General features: G+C 48.2%; 1 protein-coding gene across 1 annotated transcript; it reads right to left on the minus strand.

Moving 5' to 3' along the window:
- Positions 1 to 1,725: 1,725 nt before the first annotated feature.
- SUMF1 (sulfatase modifying factor 1) lies at positions 1,726 to 23,283 on the minus strand. Its single transcript, XM_064433141.1, has 9 exons — positions 23,056 to 23,283; positions 21,164 to 21,337; positions 19,498 to 19,572; positions 11,350 to 11,432; positions 9,331 to 9,453; positions 8,759 to 8,873; positions 7,812 to 7,925; positions 4,217 to 4,276; positions 1,726 to 2,848 (listed from the first exon to the last, which is right to left on the minus strand). Exons 1-9 carry the CDS (start codon positions 23,251 to 23,253, stop codon positions 2,741 to 2,743), a joined length of 1,050 nt encoding a protein of 349 aa, XP_064289211.1. The 5' UTR covers positions 23,254 to 23,283; the 3' UTR covers positions 1,726 to 2,740.
- Between the last annotated feature and the right edge of the window lie 1,599 nt (positions 23,284 to 24,882).

Below are 24,882 nucleotides of genomic sequence, written 5' to 3' on the forward strand. Positions count from 1 at the left end.
GAGATCCACGTTCCTATTGAAATACAATCAGAATAATTCAAGGCTGCAGCTCTGCATGAACTGAAGGTCCCCTGCTCTGGAGAGGGGGGTTGGAACAAGATGAGCTTTAAGGTCCCTTCCAACCCAAACCATCTGATTAACCTGATACTAACCAGGGATAAAGGACATTTTGCTATTTACTAAACAAATCCTACTTGGCATTTATATTTGCTTCCTTGATAAGATGCAGTGTTAAGTGTGAGTGCCTTCCTGCTGCTGCTGGGGTTCAGACACAGCTGTGGGTTTATGTTAAGACAAACATTACCAGGTGATTTCTCTTAGGATTAATCATTAAGGGTCATTTCTGTCAGTGCAGAACCTTCCAAAGGATTTCAGCTGCTGTCAGAAGTAGTTCACAGGCTGAGTGGACATTAACTTCAGTCCTTGTTACAGGAGGGAAACTCCCTGGATCCCATACCTTGGAGTGCACAGGATTCCAGGGCAGCCTGGACTGCAAGACCTCTTGGGTAGAAGAGTTTTACCTGGTTTTCTCCCTGAAAAGGCATCATGCCAGCCACTTTCAGGCCACAGGGCTGGGAGCAGATGATCCAATCCAGTTCCTCTTTCCCTCCTGAGAAAAGTTTCAAGATGAGCATTACAGCATCTGCACTCCTCGTTTTCAGGATGACAGCATGCTTTGTTACCTTCCTGTTATGAGTTTGCACTTGGCATGCTTCTGAGTAGTTAAGGAAGTGCAGATTAAATAAAATCCAACCACCTTGAGCAGTATCTGGTCCTTGATCTCAGCCCTAGAGCAGGAGCACAGCTGAGCCCCCTGTCCCTGCAATGTGAGCCCTGAGCCCACGCCAGCGCTGCAGCTCCTGGGAGTGACCTGATCCCAGTTATCTGCTTGGAGCAAACTTCCAGCTCAGAACAGGAACAGTGCTGGACTGCTCCAAACAGCCACACTGAGGGCCTTGCAAAAACAAAATTGTTAATTGAATTCTAAACCATCCTGACAGTTGTTAATGGCCCTTTTCCATACAGCACTGTACTCCACCATGCCTCGGCACTGCAGCTGCCTGGGGGAGTGCACCAAAATCTTGCTAAAAAATTCTCTGTCAAGAAACTACGAAAAAAAATAGATGCCTTGTTGTATCTGCTGAATTTCTGCTCACCTTCTCCTTCAGAGTCCTTTCAGCTTCAGAGCCCCAGCCTGCCCCTCACAGCTCAGTGTGCTCTTCCACAATGAATCCAGTCAAACAGCTCCAAAGGCTCTGAGCTTCCTTTCATCCTCCCTCCTCCTTTCTTCTCTGAGTGCAATAGTGATTGTCAATATCTCAGTATTGTGCCATGCCATGCTGTGTCCTGGGATAATTTTTCTGCTTGCTGGGCTTACCTGGACCCCCCTGGAGGCTGGTGTTTGGTGAAGGGCTGCCCAGGCATTCTCCTGGGTCATCGTTTCAACATGAAACCACTGCAGGAGCTGCCAGGTGATGGATTTGCATTAAACTCAAACCCGATTTTCTACAGCAAAGACAACGCTGGCAAGGACCAGCATCAGTGCCAAGGCTTTTGTTAATCCACCATCACATTCAGATCCCAAAATGAGGCTGCTTTCAATTGCTCCCATTTCCCTTCTCACTTGCTAAAATTCCTCTTCTTTTCAGTGAGGAATTTTATTTTTAATAAAACAGTTTAGAAATTCACCCTGTTAGGTCTTAGGGCTCACAGTTCCATCTGCCATCACTTCCATGACTTTTATTCAAGTGGAATCATTCATTAGCTTCAGTTTCTAATGAGGCCAGTACTGCATTTTCCAAGTCCCTAAAATAAGCCTACACTGTGTCCAAGAAATTCAAAGGAAATTGTGTTTTTCCATCAATAAAAGTCTTTGGTATAAACAAATGCTTGATATTTTATTCAAATATGTACAAGATTTCTAATGATCATCACCCTGAGGATCATCTCCCTCAGCTGCAGAAGGCACTTCCTAAAGAGCAGCAAATATCTCCCCAGGAGAAGCCATTTCTGGCCATGATTTTCACTGCAAGTGGAATGTAACAAAGGGCAAGCTGCCTGTGGGGAGAGCTGTCATCTCCCAGCCCTCATTCTTCACTCCTTCATTGTCTCTCAAAGCTGCCTAGAATTTCCTAACTGCCTAGAATTTCTTTTAAAGCTGTCTAGGATTTTATAAAGTCTTTGCTTATTGCATTTGAGTGTAGAAGCTCTACATAAATAAAACTAATTCATAAAGATCCTCTCTAAAGAGGAGCTGTTGTAGTTGACATGGTAGTGATCAGTCAAGGGCTGAACTCAAGAATTCTGGAGGTTTTTTCCAGCCTAATTCTGGGATTAAGTAATCTTTGAAACCATGATTAAATAAATAAAATTAATTCATAAAGATCCTCTCTAAAGAGGAGCTGTTGCAGTTGACAGGGTGGTCATCAGTCAAGGCCTGAACTAAAGAATTCTGGAGGTTTTTTCCAGCCTAATTCTGGGATTGAGTAATCTTTGAAACCATGATTGGCATGTTTCTGCTCAGTTTTGTTCCAGCTGAATCCAAAACACCCAGGCCAGATTGCTCATGAACACAAAGGCTCTCCAAGCGCTCTCGAGTCGTGCTGGTTCTTCTTCCCTCAGCAGGAACTCGCAGCAAGGTTTTTCCATCGCGTGCCATCAGCAAGGGGCACAGCTGCTCACGTTTGCTCCCCGGGGTGGCAGGCAGCCCTCCCTGGCAGGCCGTGCCCTGGAGCGGGGCTCAGCGCGGCCCCGGCGCGGCCGCGGCGCAGCGGAAGCCCAGGTTGGACGCGGAGCTGTCGGGGGTGTTCTGGCTCCGAGCTGCACAGCGGTACCTGTAGCAGTAGGACTGCACAGCAACACAGAAAAGGAACTTAGCACAGCCCCTCAGGAAACAGCGTGTTAGATGGACAGATTAGTTAGTTAGATTAATACAGCAAATGTGGGACAGATCGATGAAGTGCCACGGATGGAAATCACTGCGTTAGAAAGGAGGGAATCCTACACAGCCTCCAGCTGACACAAAAACTGGACTGAGTGGCAAAGGGTCTGATAAAGGGTCAGCCAAGAATCTCCCCTGCTCTGGGAAAAGGCCAAAACCACCATTCAGCTTCCCCTCAGAGGCTGAGCTGTGTATCCATGTGCTAAGACCCCACTGGAATGTACAGGTACATTTTCCAGAATGAGGTGCCAGACTTTTGGGATGGGATGTAAAAAGGTGCAGCTTCAGGCTCTGTCAGCTCTGAGAGGGAGAAGAGCACCAGCAAAAATCAGTCTGAGCTGATGTCAGGCACCTCATAAAGAGCCCTTGTACTAAGAGCAGTCAGTGGCTTTGTCTTGATACACAGCCTAGTTTTATCACCTAGAAAAAAAGACTAGGGCAGACTAGAATCTTCACAAACCTTCAAAATGGGTCATGTTATTCATCACTGAAGAGCCTATTCCAGTGTTAATTTAATCAAAACTGCTAATTAACATCTGACATTGATTTCACCTAAGAAGGAAATCAGTGTAGAAAATGGGATCTCACTGTAGAAAATTTAATCTAATTATGAGAGTGATTTGCCAGCCACAGGCTTTGCAAGGGAAGAACAGGACAGCTTTAATGAAACAGGAGATGTACAATGAGGGCTTTTAAGCACTGCATGAGCAGAGTTTAAAACACTGTTTTGTGTCATGAACAGCCATCACTCTGTGGTGACATCCTGCCAGTTCTGAAGGATTTTCAGGTCTGCTACCAACAAACACTTCATCCCTCAGCCACCTCTGCAAACACCTGATATCACTGAACCATGGAATTGTAAAAGGATTTGGGACTGAAGGGCCCTTAAAGCTTATCCAGTCCCAACCCCCTACCCTGGGCAGGAACATCTTTCCCTAGACCAGGTTACTCAGAGCTCCATATCCTTTCTGGATCAAAAGCCATTCTAAAACTTAAAAAACAAAGTCATATCCATACTTTCCACTCTGCAAGTATCACTCAAGTTCTATCATGAAAACACCATTAGAAGCCTACATCAATTTTAAGTTCTGCATCTAAAACCCCTACTGATTTAAAAACTTAACTCCACGCTAAGCAAAAAGAGGTCCTTAGGAACATCAGGTGTTGCTCTTCATAAATCCCATGAAACCCAAAGCATCCAGGCTGCAGGAAACTGTCAGAGGATCATGGTGAAGTGCTTTCAGAGGGAAGAGGCACACGAGAAGAGCACGTTACCTTATGGCACATGTAGGATCCACCCTTCTTCACTCTGTCCGTGCCCGAGGACGGCCCTTGCTGGGGAGGGAGGACACTGGTCAGTGCTCAGGGAACAACTGCTGCTTACAGGAGTAAGGGGATGGGGAAGGAGCAATCACAAACATTCCAGACACAGATGTCAGGGGTGTCTGAAGCAGACAGCTTGAAATAATTCTGCCCTACAGGGTTTGCAGGTGACAGTAGCTGTGCTCCCTCCTCACTGCTGCAAGTATTTAACATTCCAGGTGCTGCCCACTGATGATGCCTGGTAACAGGGGGGTTCCTAAAAAGGGTTTTACCAGGAAGAAAATGAGCTCCTGCTTTCCTCAGTGACCACCCTGGTCACACCTGCCATGGATCCCACTCTCCTACCCTGTCTCAAGGGCTACAGTTGTCTCCCACCCAGGTCTGCATTACCAGGACTGATGTTCTAGAAGAATCTACCCCAGAAGAGCATTTGTAACTGAACATAAATGCCAGGGACTGTCAGAAAACCTTGAGTTGATGTTGGTGCTCCAGAAGCTCCTGCCTACACCCGCTGAGTTTGACTGCTTTGTGTGAGAGTCCACCACACAAACTGCAGCAGCTTTATGTTTACTGCCAAAATTTATACGTGTGAAAAAGAATTTGGCATTTAAAGGCACACAAATCCTCAAGGAAAGCCACACCCTGAGGCAGCATCCGCTCCTTCCAAGCCTGGGTGCTCCCCACAGCACTGTGCAGCCTCTGGAAAGTGTCCCCACAACACCTGCACGGGCAGGCACAGTCCCTGCTCTGAGATAAGCCAGCAGTCATCACCCGGCCTGGTAATCTCATTTCAAGGGAAGCCAGGAGAAAACTGACCTAAAAAAAGTTCCATGGGAACAAGGCAAAGCAGAACAATGGGGCTGTGGAGCAGGATTTCCCCTAAATGCTGCAGGGCTGAGCAGCAATCTGTGCAACTGGCTCCAAAGACGCTTTTATAAAGGAAGAGGAACATTTTTGGTTAGGGTTAAAAAGCCCTAAATCTGTCATGTGTCAGCAGTTACAAAGGGCTGACCTGTACTGAGCAGTGTGTGAGCCAAAGGCTCAGGAGTGCATCTTTTTATTAACTACAAAAAGATCTTCCACCAGGCCAAAACTGAGCATCAAAAGTTATTTGATAACAAAAAAAAACCAACTTAAATTGACCCCACAGCCTCTGAAGGAGGATTACAGCCCTGAAACACCTCACCTGCAGAAATCTGCTGTAGTGTCCTCCATAAATCTGATCCATTATAAAACATCATTCTCCTATTTCAAATCACTGAAGGTAAAGAGTTTATCATAAAACAGCTGGCAAAGATATCAGAAAATCAAGAGACAGCAGCAGCAGCATTTGCAGTGTTAATATTTGCTTGTGCACAGATCCCACTGATAGATGAGGGAAACTGCCTTGGCTGTGCTTCCCCTCACTAAAAGCTAATCACAGCCCAGCAATTAAGGTCACATTTGATTAAAACCAGCAGATCTCTGTTCTATCCAACACCACTGTTTTATGGCCTGACCTGGAGAAGTGCACCAGCTGGTACCAAAGGGGAAGGACATTGGTGCAAAGGGCCAGAGCTGTCCAGACTTTGATCCCAGATTTAAACCCCAGAGTTTACTGTAAATTAACAAGGTTATTCTGTACTAGAATACTGAAACAGCCATATTCCAGTCTGATTACATAAGTGCTTCTGCATTCCATTATCAAAGCTCATAAAAGTAGGATTGTTCTTTGAAAAGTTACTAAAAAATCCCAGAAGTGGTTTTTTTTTTTTTTTTGTTAATGAAAATAAAGTTGTATTTCTTTGATTATATCAAACAAACTCTTTCTGATGGTGCATGGTGATTTGCAGTGCACAGCCACATGGTTACTCTGTTTGGAGAGAAATCAATTTTCAAACAGAGAACTGCAGCTCATACAAAAAAATCAGAGCCAGAAGTCACCACAAAATAACCCCTGATGGGACTGTGGTTGATTGGACCTCACACACACACTTGGCTCTCTCTGCTAAAGGATCAGTTACATTTTTAGGGAGGAAATTGTTCCCTGGCAGGGTGGGCAGCCCTGGCACAGGGTGCCCAGAGCAGCTGGGGCTGCCCCTGGATCCCTGGCAGTGCCCAGGGCCAGGCTGGACACTGGGGCTGGGACAGTGGGAGGTGACCCTGCCATGGCAGGGGTGGCACTGGGTGGCTTTGAGGTCCTTCCAACCCCAACCCTTCTGATTCTGTGACTGCAGTGAGGCACCTTCATTGTAATTATTTATTTGAGACATTCTGGTGTTGATGATGCCAAGGCAGGAGAACTTCCCTGCTGGATTAAGGTGATGGTGGGGAACAACTGTCCTGTGAATTTTGCTCTGTTCAATTCCAAGAGTTTGCTGAAGTTTTAAACCCAGACACTTCAGGAATATTTAAAAACTAGGTGTTAACAATGAGGCTTTCAGGGGTTTTTCATATGCAAACTGATTGTCAGAATCCGGTGTCTGAGGCAGAGCACTTCAAAGTGAATTCCAAAGGGTTTTTCTGGTTAAATGGGTAAAGAAACTGCATCTCCTCCTGTGAAAAGGTGTCCCAAAATAGCCAGGCTGCAGTTACCTTCTGAGACATGAGAACTGATTAGCACCAGATCTATCAGAGCCCAGCTCTTCAGTCTCTGCAGAGCACAAGCAGTGTAACCTAAATATAGGATGTGTTCTCTGGGCTGAAAAGACTCTGAATTCTTCCAGAGGGTCAGAGCTCAGGCAAAGATTTTTAACATATTTAGTTTAACACCCAAAATCTGCAAAAAAGCTTTCTAACACTGGAAAGATATGAGCTATGCTGAGGATTGGCTACAAGGAATGGATGGAATTCTGCACACAGATTGTTGGGGGGCTCCATAATTGATTGTCTTGCCTTCACAGGTAATTACCAGGAGTAAAAATAAACCTGAAAGTGCTTTGTAAGTTGTTAGCAAATAAAAACCACTGTATTTGGTGGGGCTTTGAGTGACAAACTCTACGTGGCCTTACTTGTTATATTCATAAATCATGGGATTTACTCATCCTGGATATGGGAGAGGAGCAGATCTAACACTGGAACTGGAATCTGCTGAGACAGAGCATCAGTGACCCCACACATCTGAACCTGCAGGAACCTCCATCTGCCTGCCACAAAGGAAAACAAAGATTCACCTCTCAGAGCCTGGTGACTTCTCCTAAACCTCAGTTTTATCACATGTTCAGTTCAAAACAAGCTACCAGAAGCCAGAAAGATAATTCATGATGGTTTGGAGGGAGGGAAAATAAGTACAGCTTGTAGCAACACAAGTGAACTAAAATCCTTCCTTTTTTTTAAAGAAGTCATTGCACAAATTCTTGATTTCTGTAATAGGCAGCCAGTTTGGAAGTATCCAATGGCTAACCAGGTGTGAAGAACTAACCAAACACCAGAACTGCACCAGAGCACTGCAACTGCAGCGTGGGTGAGCTGTGCTGTGATGCTCCCAATCCCCCACCCCAGCAGCACAGCACAGCAAGGAGACCCTGTCCCAGAGGGGGTTCTGGAGGTGTGCCAAGCAAACACTCACAGGGTTGTGGAGCTCCTGGGGGGAGTGGAGCACAGCCCACCAGTCTGATGTCCACTCCCAGGCGTTGCCCACCATGTTGTAGAGGCCGTAAGCATTGGGGGGAAAGGCAGAGACCTGCACAGGACAGGGAACAGAGCTCTGTAACACCCCAAAAGGGCTGCAATCCTCACAGCACTCTGCTCCAGGGGCACCTGGAGGAGCCCCAAAGGCAGGCACCAGAGCAGCAGTGCAGACCTGGAACACCTGTACATGCTGCATGTAAACCAAGCTGGATGGATGTGCTCACCTCGGTGTCCCCAGCACCCTGCTCCAGTGTCACACAGCATCCCCTCGCTGCTTTTGGAGCCTGAGCCTCTCCAGAGAGGCACTGTTTGAGCAGCAGACACACCTGGCACACTCACAGCTCCCAGATTCCCCTCCCACCAAGGAAAAGCCAGGGTGGCTGCCAGCTCCTGCCTCTGCAGACTCCTCTTCTGATGAAACTTTTGGATTTACTTAGCCACCATTAAATAATTCATTCACATTCTTGATTGCCTTTAAAATTCCACTCTGGTTGTTATACTAGACAGGCTCAACCTTTCCCCAAAAGGGAAGTTTAATTTCTTTTAAATTATTGTGTGATTTTTGAGTTCACAAAACTGTGAGGCCACAAGCGCAGGCACAAAGTATTTCAACTTCTGACTACAAACTGACTGGGAGGGGGGAAAAGAGGTCAGTTTGAGAGGAACTAGAAGTTAAAATGAAAGTAATCTTTACTTTTCAATTAGCTTCCAAAAGAGTCCCTTGATAATGCTCAAGCCTGCAGTGAAATTTAATGTAACTTAAAATCTAAAATGAAAGAGCACAGGGATAGAAAACAGCCATGGCTCATCCTCCTGAAGACAGACCTTATTTTAGGAAGATTAAGATCATTTCCACATGCTGGCTTGTCTTTGAGACACACTTACAGGTGCAGTCCCCTTGTAGCCATCCTCTGCTGTGTTGTTGGTGGGGAATTCTCCCTGCCAGATATTGGCATAGTGCTGCCCTTTGGGCTGCAGTTTGTTACCCCATGGGAAAAGCCTGAGGAAAGACAAACAGAGCAGCTGTCAAATAAAGCTGTTAATTAAAAGTCAGTTATATAGAATCCCAGACTGGTTTGGGTTGGGAGAGACCTTAAATCCCACCCAGTGCCACCCTGCCATGGCAGGGACACCTCCCACTGTCCCAGGTGCTCCAGCCCCAGTGTCCAGCCTGGCCTTGGGCACTGCCAGGGATCCAGCTGCTCTGTGCCAGGGCCTGCCCACCCTTGCAATAAATACCTTTTTCCTAATACTCCATTTAAACCTCCCCTCCTTAAGTCCTGTCCCTCCATCCTTGTCCCCAGCCCCTCTCCTGGAGCCCCTTCAGGCCCTGCAAGGAGCTCTGAGCTCTCTCTGAAGCTCCTCTCCAGGTGAGCCCCCCCAGCTCTCCCAGCCTGGCTGCAGAGCAGTTCTGGGGGTAACAAACCCTTCCCAAGCCCTGCTCCCCTGGACTGTACCTGTTTTCCAGGCCCCCTCTGCAGCTGTACTCCCACTCAGCCTCCGTCGGCAGCCGCTTCCCTGCCCACGTGCAGAAGGCCACGGCATCATTCCAGGAAACATGAAGGACTGGATGGTCCATTCTGGGAACAAAATGAGCAGGACAGGCTCCTCAGGGCACCAGGCACAGTGTGACACCCAGGACTGACACATTACAGCTGCACCAGGTGACTTTACAGGAAAGAAGTTACTTAAGGAAAAAAAATGCTGGAAGGGAAATGCAGCCATCAGAGGGAAACAAGAGGAGAAAATAATTAACTTCTGTTTGTCTGGTGTTGCTGCCACCTCCAGCTCTCCAGTTATTTATGGGTTGTGGTTTCTCAAGTGCAGCACCCAGGACTGTCCATACCCTGCCCTCTGGGGGAACCTGGGTGCTTGCAGAGCCAAAGGAAAGCACTGAAAACCTGCAGCATCACCACTGCCAAACCAGCCTGGCACAGGGCATCTGGCATCAAAGCAGCCTGGCAGGGCCATCTCAGCCACAAGGCAGGATTCTCAACAGGAAAATGCACATGGCAATTTAATGGTGACTGTTCTTGCCTCCCCTGTGGCTCCTCTCCTGCTCTGGGTCCTGTCCCTGCTGTCAGCTGTGGGGCTTTGAGGAGAGGTGACATGAGGAAGAGTCTTACCAACTCCCTCAGCTTTTGCAGCACCCTGTCCAGGAAACTGAACTGCAGAAATTGAGCTGGGAAGTGATTTTCCTTGGGTGCTTTAAGCAGTCCAGTTTACACAAGAGCTCCTGTCTTTAATGGGGTTTGGTTCCAGGACTGACATTAAAATCCTTGTCTCTTTCTCCAGAAAAAGACACAAAAAAATGCCCAGCCATTCTTGCAGAAGGATCCTCCCCATCCAAGCCTCCAACAGACCAAGATGCTCCCAGAGCTGAGGGTCCAGGAGAGACAGGAACTTCCTATCAACTTCTCTTCTGCCCCATTTAAGAATCCAGTGTATCCCTGTGAAGCCTGGGGCCACTTCCACGTGGCAGGTTCCCAGCAGCTGTGCCAGCCCAGAATTTCATGGCAGGTTTCCAGCTCCTGTCTGCTGGCTCTGACCTCAATTCCTGGCTCCCCCTAACAACGCCTCCAGCTATTATCTCTATTTTTGCCTCAGATAATTCTTTCCTTGCCCTTGGAGAGCAGATAACTCGTTACTGAGCACTTCAGCCATCAGATGATGGTGCACTAACAAAGTCCTGTCCTTAGAGGACTCAAAAACCTACTAGATCTAGGCTAGAGAGTCTGATTTGATTTCAAAATGCTGTCAGAAACTTTCACTAGCTGATGAAGTGCCAACTTCATTGACACCTTCCTAGTCAGAGGAGCAGCTGCAATGTTAGAGGTCCCAAATGAAGACAGCAATTTGATTTTCTAGGCCTAAAATTCATCCCACTTCAGAATGGAAAGCAATTGTATGAAGACAAGGATCAGCAAGTTTCAGGGTTTGTGCAAGCAAAGCGTGGCACTAACTGTAAGAAACAGCAGAGTTTTCCAAAGTATTCAGAGGTTCTATGTAGTCACAACTGATTTTTCACAGTCAGAATACAGTGAAAAATACACAAAACTCCTCAGAATTCTGTTGCCAGAGAAAGAGGCTTCCAAATGCCACATGGAAGAGTCCACACTGCCCAGACTCCTGGAGTGTGGATTGATTCCTCCTCTCACACAGTGAGGATTGATTCCTCCTGTCCAAACCCAGGTGTGGAGCTGGTGCCCCTGGGGAGATGTGCTGTGTTCCCCTGCTGGCACACAGAAATGAACAGCAAACACTGAGGCTCAATCAGCACGTCCTGACAGACCTTTGTGCCCTCCATCACTCACCATGGAATTCTGCATGCAACTCATCAGAGGTGGGAGAACAGTCCCAGAAGCAGCAGCAGCCAACAGGTGACTGAATAAAAGGCCTTTCCTGCAGCCCATTCCTGGTGGGAGCCACAGGGATATTCCCTGTGTTTTCTGAGGGAATGGGTGCTCATGGCTCACCTGCTGGAGATGTTGGAGTCAGGGCCCTCAGGGTGCCTCCAGCTGGCTCCTTTCACAGGCAACCACCAGGGAGCAGCTGCCACCTGAAAAAGGACAAGAGCAGCAGGGAAGGACACTTCAGTTCCCAGCTAAGAGATTTTCTGAAAAATCAGAGTCCCAACCAACCCAAACCAGTTTGTGCCTGTGTGAATTTCAGCCCCTGCCTGACTTCAGTCTGATACAATCTTCAGAGAGGAAAAAAAAATATGATTTTGGCCTAAAGAGCATTTTCATCTTTATTATTTGCTCCCTGGCCTCAGTGTTTTGACATCACTGAAATAATCCCCCAATTATGCCCTTTAGCTGGGGGTCAAACACTCATCTTGCAACACATTTGCTTTCCAGGTCATTAACCCACTCAGCTGATTTTAAATTATTTGCTCTCAGCTTCCAGAAGGTGGAGACAGAAGAACCACACAAGGGAAGTGAAGCATGAAGCCTTTCTCTTTTTTTTTCCCCAGCTGGTTTGCTGGGAAACATCACCCAGCCAAAATCATCTGTAGCAATGCAGGCACTGAGCAGTTCTCTCAAACTAGAAATCCCAAATTTGGTGCTTCAACGCCAGGAATTTTTCCTGGAAGACATTCTTTAGGGATTTCTTCTATAAGGCTTGCTTCAAAGGAATGCTTAACTGTTCTGATTCATATTCACTTAGAAATACTTATTTGAATGATGGGGCCTTCACTGAGGCAAAGAAAGGAACATTTATGCCACCCATCAACTGTGGGTTTATTCCAGCAGCTTCCAAAATACTCCTATTACAGAGATAATGTCTATAAAAGAGCAAAAATCAGAGAAAATAAGCCTGGAATGCTTTAGGAGGTAAACAAGCCAGAGGCTGGTTAGTCCTAGACTGCCTTTGTCAAATGTTATTCACAGAGGTAGGAAAGGTGCCAAGAACGTTACCCTTTAACTCACCAAACCTTCAGAGCAAAGTCCAAAAAGCCACTGCAAGCTGGTGTTGAGGAGACCTAGAATCAGTCTGGTCAAACAATTTTAACAGCAGCTTCTAGGGGGAAGCTGCATCCTTCAATAGAACGTGCAATTACACATGTGTGGGACAGAAGATTATGGCACACAGAGATTGTCCAGGAAACTCTGGTCCAAGCTGCACATCAAATCACTCAGGTGGATATTTCAGTAGCAAGTGCCCAAACACACATTATCCTGGGTTTAGAGCCTCATCAGGCTGTGCTGACACTCCCTGACAGCCTTTCCCTCTCAGCACACACAGATTTTGCCTACAGCACATCTGGGTATTGAAAAGTTCCCTGAAAATCAAGAGCAATCCTGGACTAAAGCTGTTGCTCCAGCACAGCTGCAGAGCCCAGAGCCTTGGGGAGCCCTGGGGAAGGGCTGTGAAATGCCTGAGGAGGCTGCAGGGCTGCCCCAGGCTGGGAAGGTGCTCACACAGAGTGGACACCCTCCCTTCCAAAGGGAACAGCTGAGTGGCAGGCACAAAGAAACAAAGATGCTCCCAGCAGCCTGACTGTGTCCTCTGCTGTCCCCCTCAGTGGGACCCCCAGGCCATGACAGCTCTCACAGACCCTCGCTGCCCTCCCCAGCATGACAAGAACATCAGCCAACAACACCAACCCCAGCTCTGGCTCGGTGTCTGACAAAGGACATCCTCACCCCAAGCAGAGCCACCACCCTTGGCAAAAAGCATGAGAAACAGCTGATCTCTCACAGGGATTACAGCTGTTACTGAGCATTCAAACCCCAAAATGAGCCCTTCCTGCAGACACTCTGCTCAACTCTCCCAGCACTGAAGCTTCAGAGTGATGGGGCTGCTAAACTGATACAACAGTCAAGAGGTTTAAAGTGAGTCCCATTTAACCAGTTCCTTTCCCATACTGAGGTTTGACCTTTAAACTACATTGAAAATAGGACAGAAATCCAAAATTAGCATTTTACAGCTATTTAAGGAAAATAAAAGAGCAGCAGAACCACTTGCTAAAGCTAAAATCTGCAAGATCACAAGAAAGATTTCGACAGTTTCTAAGTACAACATATTTTTGTAAATTAAACTGCTGGGTTTTGGATAAAAACATCTCCGCAGGAGACTGCAAAGATTTACACTTTAGACAACTTTAATTTTGGAAAACATTTTTGTGATGCAAAAGAAAAAGCAGATGCTTTCAATCAGGCTGGTTTATTTTAACCCAAGAAAAATGTCTCTCCACAGGAAAGCACTGCGTGTGCACAGCTCCCGGCTGTGGCTCTGCTGAGCACCAAATGGCTGCCAGGCTCTGCAGAGCACCCAGAGCCAGCACATCCAGTGCTGGGACAGGGACAGCAGGGGGAGAACCTGCAGGAATTACCTGGAGACTCATCTAAGGCAGCCCCTGGCTCCACTGAACACACCCTCCAGAAATCTCCTACCTGAACTCCACAGTTCTCTCCCAGAACTTCTCACAAGTCTTTAAAGCTTTTAATTGCTCTAAATCTAATTAGCAGAAGAGCTAATTAGACAGAGCTATTACAACATCACAGTTAATACAGCCAAGTCCTCCCTTGCCAATAATCAGCTTAGTTACTTTCATAACACTTCACGTTCTGCTTCCCTCCGAAGCATGTTCTGTGCACTGGCAACAGATTCCTGCTGTCCCAATAGCAGCAGATGCTGCTGAACAGACCCTGACTCAGAGGACAAGCCCCTTCCTTCTGGTTAATTCTTGCAGCATGTCACCTGTGCCAGGTTACCCTCACCTGCCCTGCAATCCTTACACCCTGGTGCCCAGGGGAACGTTCCCAGAGCAAAGCAGAGGCTTGGTTTGGTCTGACCCAGCTGGAAAAGGGGATTATCCTGCTCTCCCCTCCAGGATTACACCTTAAGAACTCCCTGTTCTGCTTCTTGCAGACCCAGAGAGCTGTGGAAAGAGAGCCCAGAGTGCTAACTCTGGGAAGAGCTTGAACAATTAATTGCAGCCCACGAGCTTTGCTCTGGGCAGAGCAATCTGCAGAGCTGGAGCCTGAGCTCCCACTAACAGCCCAAAACTCTCCTCCCAACTATTCCATTTTCCTTTCCAAGTGGGCTGGGACAGCCTAACTTTAATTGCTCCATTACCTCACAATGTCAAGATTTTTTTAACTACTTCACAATTAGCTTGAAGAAAATTCCTTCCTAAATCTAAGTAGAAAAGAAAATTAGAGTGGGGAACATCACCAAGTGAGTTTCATCGTCAGCATCACCCTGTTGCTGCAATAGGGGAGTACCCTAAAAACCACCCCAAAGCCATAAAAGCATTTATTATTCTTGCACTAACCTGTGACACGTTCAAGAGAAAAACAACCCCCACTTGAGGAGCAAATCTCAAATTCAAATCAGATTTATGTATCCGAAAATTTCCCAAAAATAAACTCAACAGAGGAGCTCATCTTGGCTCGGGCTCCGACATTTCCATCAAGTAGCAAGTCCCTGAAATAACAAAGCTGTGGATTTGAACCTTAAGGCAGGCCCACAGGATGATGACAAATTCATGCTGCTGTCCAGTCATACAGCACCAAACATCAGCTTTTTTTGTGCTACAGCATTCCAATGCTATTTTAATAAAATATTTTAAAAGCCTTACACCAGACAGAATAAACAGCTGGAAAAAACCAAAAGTGACTGCAGGGCAAGAACTTCAGAATTAACTGTGTGAAAAGAGATTTTGAGTGAAAGTCTGGAAACCACTTTAAGAATCATTTAAGTGGTGGATTCTTAAAAAACCACTCCAGTTCAGAAGCTGACTTAATAGGTTACCACTTGTTTCAATCAGATGGTGTTGAGCACTGTACATCTTTAAAATGCAAGAGGATCTTGTTAGCATTGGTAGGACGTGAGGAAAAATTTGTTATTCAGTAAAGAACATAATTTTTGGATGAGGTTTTATTTTATTCATGTCAGGCAGATACACATAAATCTCTGACAGCTCTTCCTCCTCTAAGCCAGATCCTAAACCTTGAGCACTGATTAATGAACTACTGAAGAAAGAGGTAGACAGAAAACGGAATATTTTTAGTAGGGTGAGAAGTTGAAGAAATAAAAATAATTACTGTGCAAGGGATCCACTGCATTGTCCCCACAGAAAACAAACCTGCTGTAATTATGGCCAAGGGCTGAGCCAGGATGGGGAAATCCTGCCACACACAAACCCAAACTCACAGTGAGCAGAGGATTTGTCCAGCAGGCAGCTCACACCTGCATCAGGGGCTGGACTAGAGCATCTCCTTCCAGGAGTCTGTGAATACCTGATTGTGCCAGCTCCTGCAATTCCCATGCTATTTATTCTGTCAATTAAAAGTCCCAGCTCCCCCAAAGCTCTAATTACAGAAGAATCTGTTCTCACTCTTTATTTCTAATGTTAATGGCCTCCCTCATGAGTTCAGAAAGGGAAGCAACAAGGGGGTTTGTTTAATATTGAATATTATCTGCCTTAACATCCAGTATTTTACAGCTGTTTGAAACTGCACACCAAGGAAAGGCAGCAGCTTTAAAAGATATTTAATTTTACTTTGTAAGTCATCAACTACAAAAAAATATTTCAGACTTGACTGGAAACAAGCACTTTTATGAAGGGACCTTTTCTTTGCATAAGGAAAGGTCACTGAACTTCAGACAGTGTAAAACTTCACAGCCCTGTCCATCCTCCAAGAAAAATAACCACAAATACGTGATGCTAAAATCCAGTCAGATTCATTAAGTGCAAGTTTTGGAATCAGAAGAAGCTTCTTTTGAGGAACTGATATTCCTGGTGAAGGCAGACACCTCTGGAAGTCTGATTTCCAGCCAACATCTAAATCTGCACTCCAACTGGTCATTTTTTCCACTAACCAAATGCACAGGAGCTGTAAGGAGAGGAGATGTGCACGGATTTATCCTGAGGCACAAAGCATGCCCTGCTTCAAACTGCAGCTCTGATAACACAGGCTGATGTTCCTGGCAATTCCCAGGGAGAATTCCAGCACATCCTTCTTTATCCCAGCAGTGGGAGTAGAGCACAAAAACCCACAGAGGAACACTTCAACAGCTCCATCTTGCAGCTCCCTGCAGGGAGCAGCTGAAGCACTGGGGGCTGCAGGAACAGCTCACCCTGCCCACACTGGCACTGCTGGCCCACTGCAGCCAGGGCTGCTCCCAGCAGCAGCCTGGCATGTTCAGCTGAAATGCAGAATGTTCCCATTTGGGGTTATTGTGAAACTGGCAAATTGCACAGTTCCAGGCCACTGCAGAGATTTCCAGACAAACAGGGATGAAAGCAGCATCCCACAGCTCTGGGCTGGCCAGAACTCAGTGCTGGCTTGAGCTGCCAGTGAGCCAGCTCCATTGCATTGCAGACCCAAAATTCCATACCCTCACAGACAAAGGCAGCACACATTTGTATGCTCGCAGCCTCTTCAGTGCAGAATTTATCTGGTGTTGAAACAAAAATTAATTTTTCTGCCCTCCACAAACCAAGAATAACAACGTCCCCACTACTCTGAGCAAAGACTGAGGCTGCACTCCTGCTGTGCCATCCTGGTTCCCTTTTCCATGGTACCTGGGCAGCAAACTCCTGCAGGGATTGGCAAGAGCTCTCAAACCCCTCAGAATGAAATGGAATTATGGAATGGTTTGGGTTGGAAGGACCTCAAAGCCCACCCAGTCCCACCCCCATGGCCATGGACACCTCCCACTGTCCCAGGTGTCACCAAGCCCCAGTGCCCAGCCTGGCCTTGGGCACTGCCAGGGATCCAGGGGCAGCCCCAGCTGCTCTGGGCACCTGTGCCAGCCCTGCCCACCCTGCCAGGGAACAATTCCCTCCCAAAATCCCATCCAGCCCTGCCCTCTGGCAGTGGGAAGCCATTCCCCTTGTCCTGTCCCTTTCCAAAGTCCTCTTCCAGCTTTTCCGGAGCCCCTTTAGGCCCTGGAATGGGCTCCAAGGTCTCTCCAGAGCCTTCTCTTCTCCAGGCTGCATGTGAAGAATTTAAGATGTGAAGAATTTAAGATGTGAAGCTCTCATAATTTTTAAGCCCACACAAATAATTTCAGCTTCAAAAGACCTTCCCTCCCTCACCCCACAAAATCCTTTTCCATTTGAAGGAGCCCTCCCCAGTTCCATCAGTAACTCCCTCATCTGGCACAGCACTAAATCCTCCCTCAGCCACATGACCACCACAAACTTGGAGGCCAAAACTAAAACCCAAGTTCCCAGAAACCTGCAACAATTGATCCTCGGCTGCTACACCCCTTTTTACAGCTTCCCTTCCAGAGGCTGAGGCCAGCCCACATTCCTGTCAGTGGCTATCTGGGAGCCCACCTCACCTCCAGGAAAGGCACACCCAGAGCTCCAACAATCACCCTGCAGCTCAGCTGGGGCACTCCTCAGCAGCCCCAGCTCTGCCCTCAGCCAGTGCCTTTGAGGCTCTGATAAATCTGCTTTAAGAACTGGAGAAGACAAAGTGGCCAAACAGAGCAGAACCCCCAACAGACACACAGAGCTCATCATTTCTAAATTATTTAGTTTGGAACCTCCACTTTCACCTTTCCCCAGTTATTTCACAGCATGTGAAATACTGCTTTAAAAATTTACATTCCTGTTACTCTTCCCTCATATTCACATTTACATTTCACATCCCTGGGCTTCATCTGGAGAAAATCTTTGTCAAAACACTCCTGAGCCACTGAGGCACAGGAAAACCACAATCCTCTCTGCCACAGGTTGGCTGGGGGGATTTGCAGTGCCAGTAACACACCAATATTTACACTTTATTTCTGCTTTTTGTATTTATGATTGAAGAAGGTGACTTTTAACAGCAAGTTTACTTTTAACAGCTCCAGAAAACCTTCACAAAGCAGTAGCCAAAAAAGACCAGTTTGGGCTCCATCCCAGGCCCCTGGCATCACACTTGTCCTGTGAGCACTGCAGCCAACACTTGCAAATTTGGCTGACACACTCAGGAAAGTGGCTCCCTACACTGTGTGTTTACAAAATTGCCAAGGCTGAGCTTACAGCAGCATTCTTGGGGTTTGTTTGTTTTAAAACACAGAAACTCATTTAGGGATTTCTGCAGCACAGAACTGCACAGGAAAAAGAATTTCTCCAATACTGACTGTTGGGAAGGTGGGAGGAGCCACTCATTTTTTTATTTGTATTTTTTTTATTTTTATGAAGGCAGAACAAATCCATGGATGGATTTAGCATCAGTTATGCTGGTGGTGGGAACTGCAATTTAGCCTTATCTCTCCCAGTGCACAAGTGCTAGTCCTGAATTAAAAGATTACAAACTGCACTTGTAATCTTCCTTCCCTGGCAGCAGGAACCCAAATCCCACGTTCTCTGCCAGTCCCTCCCAGCACACACTCACTCAGGGCTTCCTGAAAGCTCTCAGGCTGCCCCTTGAAAACCAAAAGCAAACTGTGCCCCTTCAGAGCTGAGGATAGTTCTGACAGGAACCACTCAGGAGGTGATTTTGTCCAAACCTGTGCTCAGAGCAGATCAACTCGTCCAGGAGATGACAGGACACAATCTGCTTATCTGCCAAGAGCTGCAAAGGGGACCTGACCTGCTAAGGAGGAGGTAAATGAAGCCTGAGGAGGGGGCAGCAATATATTCACAACAAAAAAAAAAAAAGAGAGAAGGGAGGGAAGGGAAGATTTATTACAGAAATTTCTTTCTTTTTAAACCAATATTCACTTTCACTCCACAGGAAACGTGGATCAGCTCCAGAGGAGTCAGCACTGCCCCTCCCAGGATCATTGGTGCCCAGGGGGATGAGGGGAGCTGGGAAAGCAGCAAATGAACACAGGATCCTCTAGAGAGGAGGAAACACCATAAACTCCAGCCATTCACAACATAAGGAATCTACAGACTCAGCCTGAACTTCTCAGGTAGGGGGCAAAAAGAGACAATGGGTTGATACCAATCTTTGCTCAGGAATTGATGGTTTTAATTGTTTTTTAAAGAAAAAGGACAGAACAGATTGCAAACCCTCCCCACTTCAGTCCATGATTCCTGGCCAAACACCTCTCCACAATCCCCATTTTTGCACCTGGCTTTGGGGACATCAGAGTTCAGTTTTCCTGCTGTGATTGCCAACAGAGCCCAGGGATTGCTCAGGGAGCTTCCCTGCTGTGCTACTCACTGCTTGGTGGATGTCAGCCTTCACTGCCTCGCTCAGCAGCCCCTCAAACACAAAAGAGTCACCAAACTTCTCTGCCTGTGGGAAGAACAAAGGATTCAAGCATTATGTCATCAAAGGAGTGCTATTCTTGGAACCACACTCAACATTTACAGCTTCATTTAATCAAGGATAAGAAAATTCAGAGAATCATTAAGGTGGAAAACCCCTCCAAGGCCATCAAGTCCAACCTTTGACCAAACAAATTCACCATGAATTTGAGTTCTCTTTCAAGGAAGCTGTTTTGCAACAGAAAAGAAGGGATTTTTTCTCTGGATGTTGTTTTTGTTCAACAGCCACTGGGCAGATGGCAGCTCCCTGAGCTTCTGCACATGTTTTTACTTTTATTAATTAAAAATGCAGTTCTGATTGTCCCAACTGCTTTCAAATGCTACACTCATCAGTCTAATATGAAAGCCATGTTTCATTCCTCTTATTTTTCCTTTGGGAAGCACAATAAAAGACTTGAACCTTGTCACTTACTGCTCCACCATCACCAGCACCACGTTTTAAATTGCTGCTACAACAATAAAGAGTTAAAAGTAACTCAATCACTGTATCTAGCACTATAGCAATCCAAAATAATAACTAATACAAATAGTTTTGATCAATCACAGTACATTACACCAAGAGGAAAAAAAGGGAGGAGGTGTAAGTGGAGCACTCAGTGACACCAGCTGAGCCATGGGGTCTGCAACAGATGCAGTTCTGCCAGGGCTCCAGGAACACTTGGATATCTCTCAGGGTGGGACTGCTGGGGGTCTGTGCTGAGCCAGGGGTTGGACCTGATGATCCTTGTGCCCTCTTCCAGCTGAGGATATTCTGTGATTCCACACTGAGCCCACCACACACATGCTCATCCCAGAAGCTGTTTGCAGCAGGCAAGCTTTGTTCCAACCCAGCATAGTTAAACCTCCCTTTTTTTTCCACAATTATGGAGCTAAGAAACAGAAATAGCAGACAAAAGAAGCTCTTCATCCAACCAGAGGATCCTGCCTTCCAAATGAGGCCCAGCTCATGCAGTGGATTCAGCAAAGTGCCTCCTCTGAGAGCTGCTCCTCACCCAGGCTCCTCTGCTGCAGGGCTGGCAGGTTTGTCACAGCTGCTAGGAACAGTCACTGTCAGGGGGGATCTGAGCTTCAGGCACAGGGGCCCTTCCTGGGAGGCACCTCAGCATGTTCTTGTGGCACTGCTCCCAGGAACAGGCACACCACTGCACTGCAGCTGCTGCTGTCCCCTCCTGAGGCACAGGGCTCTGTGGCAGAGCACAGAGCTGTGCTGGGCCAGCCTGCAGAGGCCCTGGCCATCTCAGTCTGTTACATCCCTTCCCCAGGATTTTCTAAACCAAGGAAAATCTAACTTGCTACAAAGAGCTCCAGGACCCAAATATCAAAAAAAAACCCCAAGCAAACCACCCCAAAACCCCCTGTAGGACCTGCTGGCCTCACAAGGCTTAGCTGGCAATTATTAAACACAACAACAAACACCCCACTGCCCTTCCAGCCAGGACAGCAGGGCCACACAATTCCTTCTCCCCAGAAACACTGGAGCGTGCAAATCCCAAACAAGTGTTGTGACACCCCCAAAAAGCCAGGCTGGTTTCCAGCGGGGAGGAGCCCTGGTGCCTCACCTCGGTGACGTAGCCCGTGGAGTTGACAAAGCTCTCGAAGTCCAGGTTGCTGACCTCGTACTGGTCCATGTAGAAGCTGCCCAGGTGCACTCTGCGGGCAGGGCCCTCTCCATCCTGCTGGATCTGAGGCTCCTGGGTGCCCATGGTGAACACCCCTCCTGGGATCAGCACCATCTGCACAGCAAAGCCCCAGCGCGGCACGGTGAGCCCCTGCTGCCTTCACTCTCCTGCTCTGCAGCTATGATACTTCATGAAATATCCTTTGCCAGGGTTTTTCCCTCCTGGGAAGCTGAGGAGCCTCAGGAAAGGAATTAAACAACAACTATCTGCTGGAATACAACAGGTTCATTTTCTATTGCTCCACGTGCATTGTTTTCACTTGATGTCATTTTCACCTGTGCCGAGGCTGTGAGCAGTCACAAGATTTTCTTATGAATTCTCTTCTTGTTCTTCCTATCTGATCAATCTTTTCTCTCTGTTCTTTTAATATCATTTTAATGCAGTATTTTAATATAATATGTATCATAAGATAATAAACCAGCCTTCTGAAAATGGAGTCAAGATTTGTGTCTCCACACACGGGGAGCTCCCAACACTGCTCTTCACCTCTGCAGGTGGTTTGAAACAGCATTTTGGCCAGCCCATGTGGGGAAACAGCAAGCAGAACTGCAGTTGGGGACAAATCCCCATTTTTCACATGAAGTCTGGGTCATGCTGGTGCTCTCAGGAGGAGAAACATGTGTCTCCTATGTCACACTCTGTTATTTCTGCAGTTGCACCACTGCCAGGGCAGCAAAGGAGCAGAAAATGAACCCACAGCAGCTCCCAGCACCTCTCCAGGGCAGGGGAATGAGCATTTGCACCACCTCACTCATCCCATTCCTGTTTCTTCTCCACTGCAGAGCTCTCCCAGCCACACCTACAATTCACACAGCTTGCAAGTGGCCCATAAAAAACACTACAAACACTTCTCCTCAGACTGCCCCCAGCTGAAGCTGCCTGTGTCCTCCTAACCTCCTGCACTGAGAAGAATCTCAGCTCTTACAGGCAGTCTGGAACTGACTCCATAAAAGGGCTGCAGGATAAATTTGCTTACATTTTTCAGGACTTAGGAAACAACAACGTGGTGAGAAGTTGCACCACTTCCTCCCTCCCAACCTCCCTTCCACCCTCGGTAGCTGGAGCAGCTCCCTGAGGAGGTTTCCAAGCCAGCTCAGAGCTCACTGGGCTAAAAACCTTGTACAAAATTAACTCTTGCTGCCTCCCCCGTTCTAAAACCATAATAAATAAATGAACCTGTTTGTGGGTGGTGCAGAGGCCACTTCTCTCTCTTCACTGCCAGTGAAGATGTTTTCTAGCTGAGCAGCATCAGGTTATGTTGTGAGCATAACTTAACCAGCAGTAACTGGCTTTCATTACCCACTGCTGGAGCTGCCAGCTGCATGAAGGGTCAGAGGACTTTTGCACCCTGCAGACCCACCGTGAATGCTCAGGTCTGTCACACAAAATGCATCCCGAACACCACGGGGATTGTTCAATTCATGCTCTTTAACTATTCTCCAGTTTGTGAGGGGAGTTCCCACCCTGCCTGTTGCACAGGGGCTTTGCCAAGCCGATGCAGCTCCCCAGCATCACAACAGGGGCAAATGGAGATTAATTCCCTCATGTTTTCCTGCTCTTCCCGTGAGGGAGGAGCGAGGTGGGGCCACAAGCAGCGCCCAAGGCCAGTTTCTATCGGCCCACCCACCCGTAATTTAATTTCGCTTTCCCCACGGCAGTTCCCCGGCTGCTCCGTTATCCCGGGGGAGGCCGTGCTCCACGCGGGCCGCCCCACGGCCCGGCCCGGCCCCTCAGCTGCCCGGGCCCCCACCCGGCCCGGCCTCGCCGCTCACCGGCCCGCGCCCGGCGCTCCGCCCGCTGCCCGCCGCCGCCGAGTAGCGCCGCGCCGCCGCCTCCCGCCCGTCGCTGGGGGCCCGGCCGGCGCTGCAGCCGCAGCCCGCGGTGCCGGGGGTCGCTGCGGCCGTTCCCGTTCCCACCGCCAGCAGCAGCAGCGGCAGCAGGCAGCGCCGGGCCCGGCTGGGCGCGGCCATGTTGGCGGCGGGGCCACGTGCCGCGCGCGGTCACGTGACCAGGAGCGTCTTAAAGGGGCCGCGCCGCGCCCTGAGGGGCGGGACCGGGGCTGTCCCCTCGTGTCCCCCCCCGACACCACTGTCCCTCTTCCCACTGTTCCTCCCTGTCCCTCATGTTCCTCTCTGCCCCCTCATGTCCTCTCCTGACCCCACTGTCCCTCTCTGTCCCCTCATGTCCTCTCCTGACCCCACTGTCCCCTCATGTCCCTCTCTTTCCCCTCCTGTCCCCTCATGTCCCTCCCTGTCCCCTCATGTCCCTCTCTGTCCTCTCCTGACCCCACTGTTCCTCCCTGTCCCTCTCCGCCCCCTCATGTCCTCTCTTGACCCGACTGTCCCTCCCTGTCCCCTCATGTCCCTCTCTGTCCCCTCATGTCCTCTCCTGACCCCACTGTCCCTTCCTGTCCCCTCATGTCCCTCTCTTTCCCCTCCTGTCTCCTCATCTCCCTCTCTGTCCTTCATGTCCCTCCCTGTCCCCTCCTGACCCCATTGTCCCTCCCTGTCCCCTCATGTCCCTCTCTGCCCCCTCATGTCCTCTCTTGATCCGACTGTCCCTCCCTGTCCCCTCATGTCCCTCTCTTTCCCCTCCTGACCCCACTGTCCCTCCTGTCCCCCCTGTCCCCATGCCCAGCGGTTCCTGCCAGCCCGTGCTGGTGGCTCTGGAGCAGTGCCCTGCTGAGCTCCCAGCTCCAGAGAGCTGCGAGGGGGAGCTCAGCCATCCACTGAAAGACCTGAAATACCACGGGAATGTCACCCATCCATAGAATACCTCCAGTGCCCACACAGGGGTCTCATAAAGGGCACCGAGGGCGTGTTCCCCCCTGGAATTGTGCTTTGGGATTCCCCTCTCCACCAGGGAATCACAGTTCTGCGTTCTTCGTTTCTCCCACAGTTCACTGTAGCTGTTGGAGACTCTGTAAAATCTTTACTTTCTTGTGGGAGCTTCTGCTCAGAGCTGTCAACAGAACAGATCTGCATCATCCCCCATGCCGAAATAAACCTTTACTCATCCTGCGGGATATTAATTCAAAATGCTCCGTGTAATTTTGGCTTGTGCTTGCAGCAAGGAGAAGCCTGAGTGAAGGAGGGGTGTTATGGTTTGGTGTGTGTAAAATGGCAGTGCTGGGAGGCCTCGAGGGATCAATCCCAACTATCCATCATTAGTCCCTTTTGCCTTGTGATGTGCTCCAGAAAAGCATCAGAGTGCAGGAAAACAAACGAGTGCAAACTTAATTATACAACAATCCCTTGCTGCCTTGGGGTCGGAAAATGGAAATATTCCTTTTGCATTGACACGGCGATCTTTGCCCTTTGTTAAGGCATGAATGTCTGTGAAAATGAGAGTTAAATCCAACTTATTTTCTTCTGCTAAATATTTCCCAACACAGTTCACTGAAGCGAGAGCAAAAGGTAGGCATCCAAATTCTGCAGACTTCTAGAACTGAAAGCAGTCTGTCAGGATAACCTCTCCTTAATAAAGCCCTGGGATTCTGGCCGTGTGGTGCTGGAATTCAGGAAAATCAGCTGATTTCCAACGAGCTGGGACAGCTCTCTAGTGTATCCTGCCCACTGGTTCTCATGGCTCCTTTTCCT

The sequence above is a fragment of the Passer domesticus genome, chromosome 9, assembly GCF_036417665.1.
Source record: "Passer domesticus isolate bPasDom1 chromosome 9, bPasDom1.hap1, whole genome shotgun sequence".
In the NCBI taxonomy this organism is placed as follows: Eukaryota; Metazoa; Chordata; class Aves; order Passeriformes; family Passeridae; genus Passer; species Passer domesticus.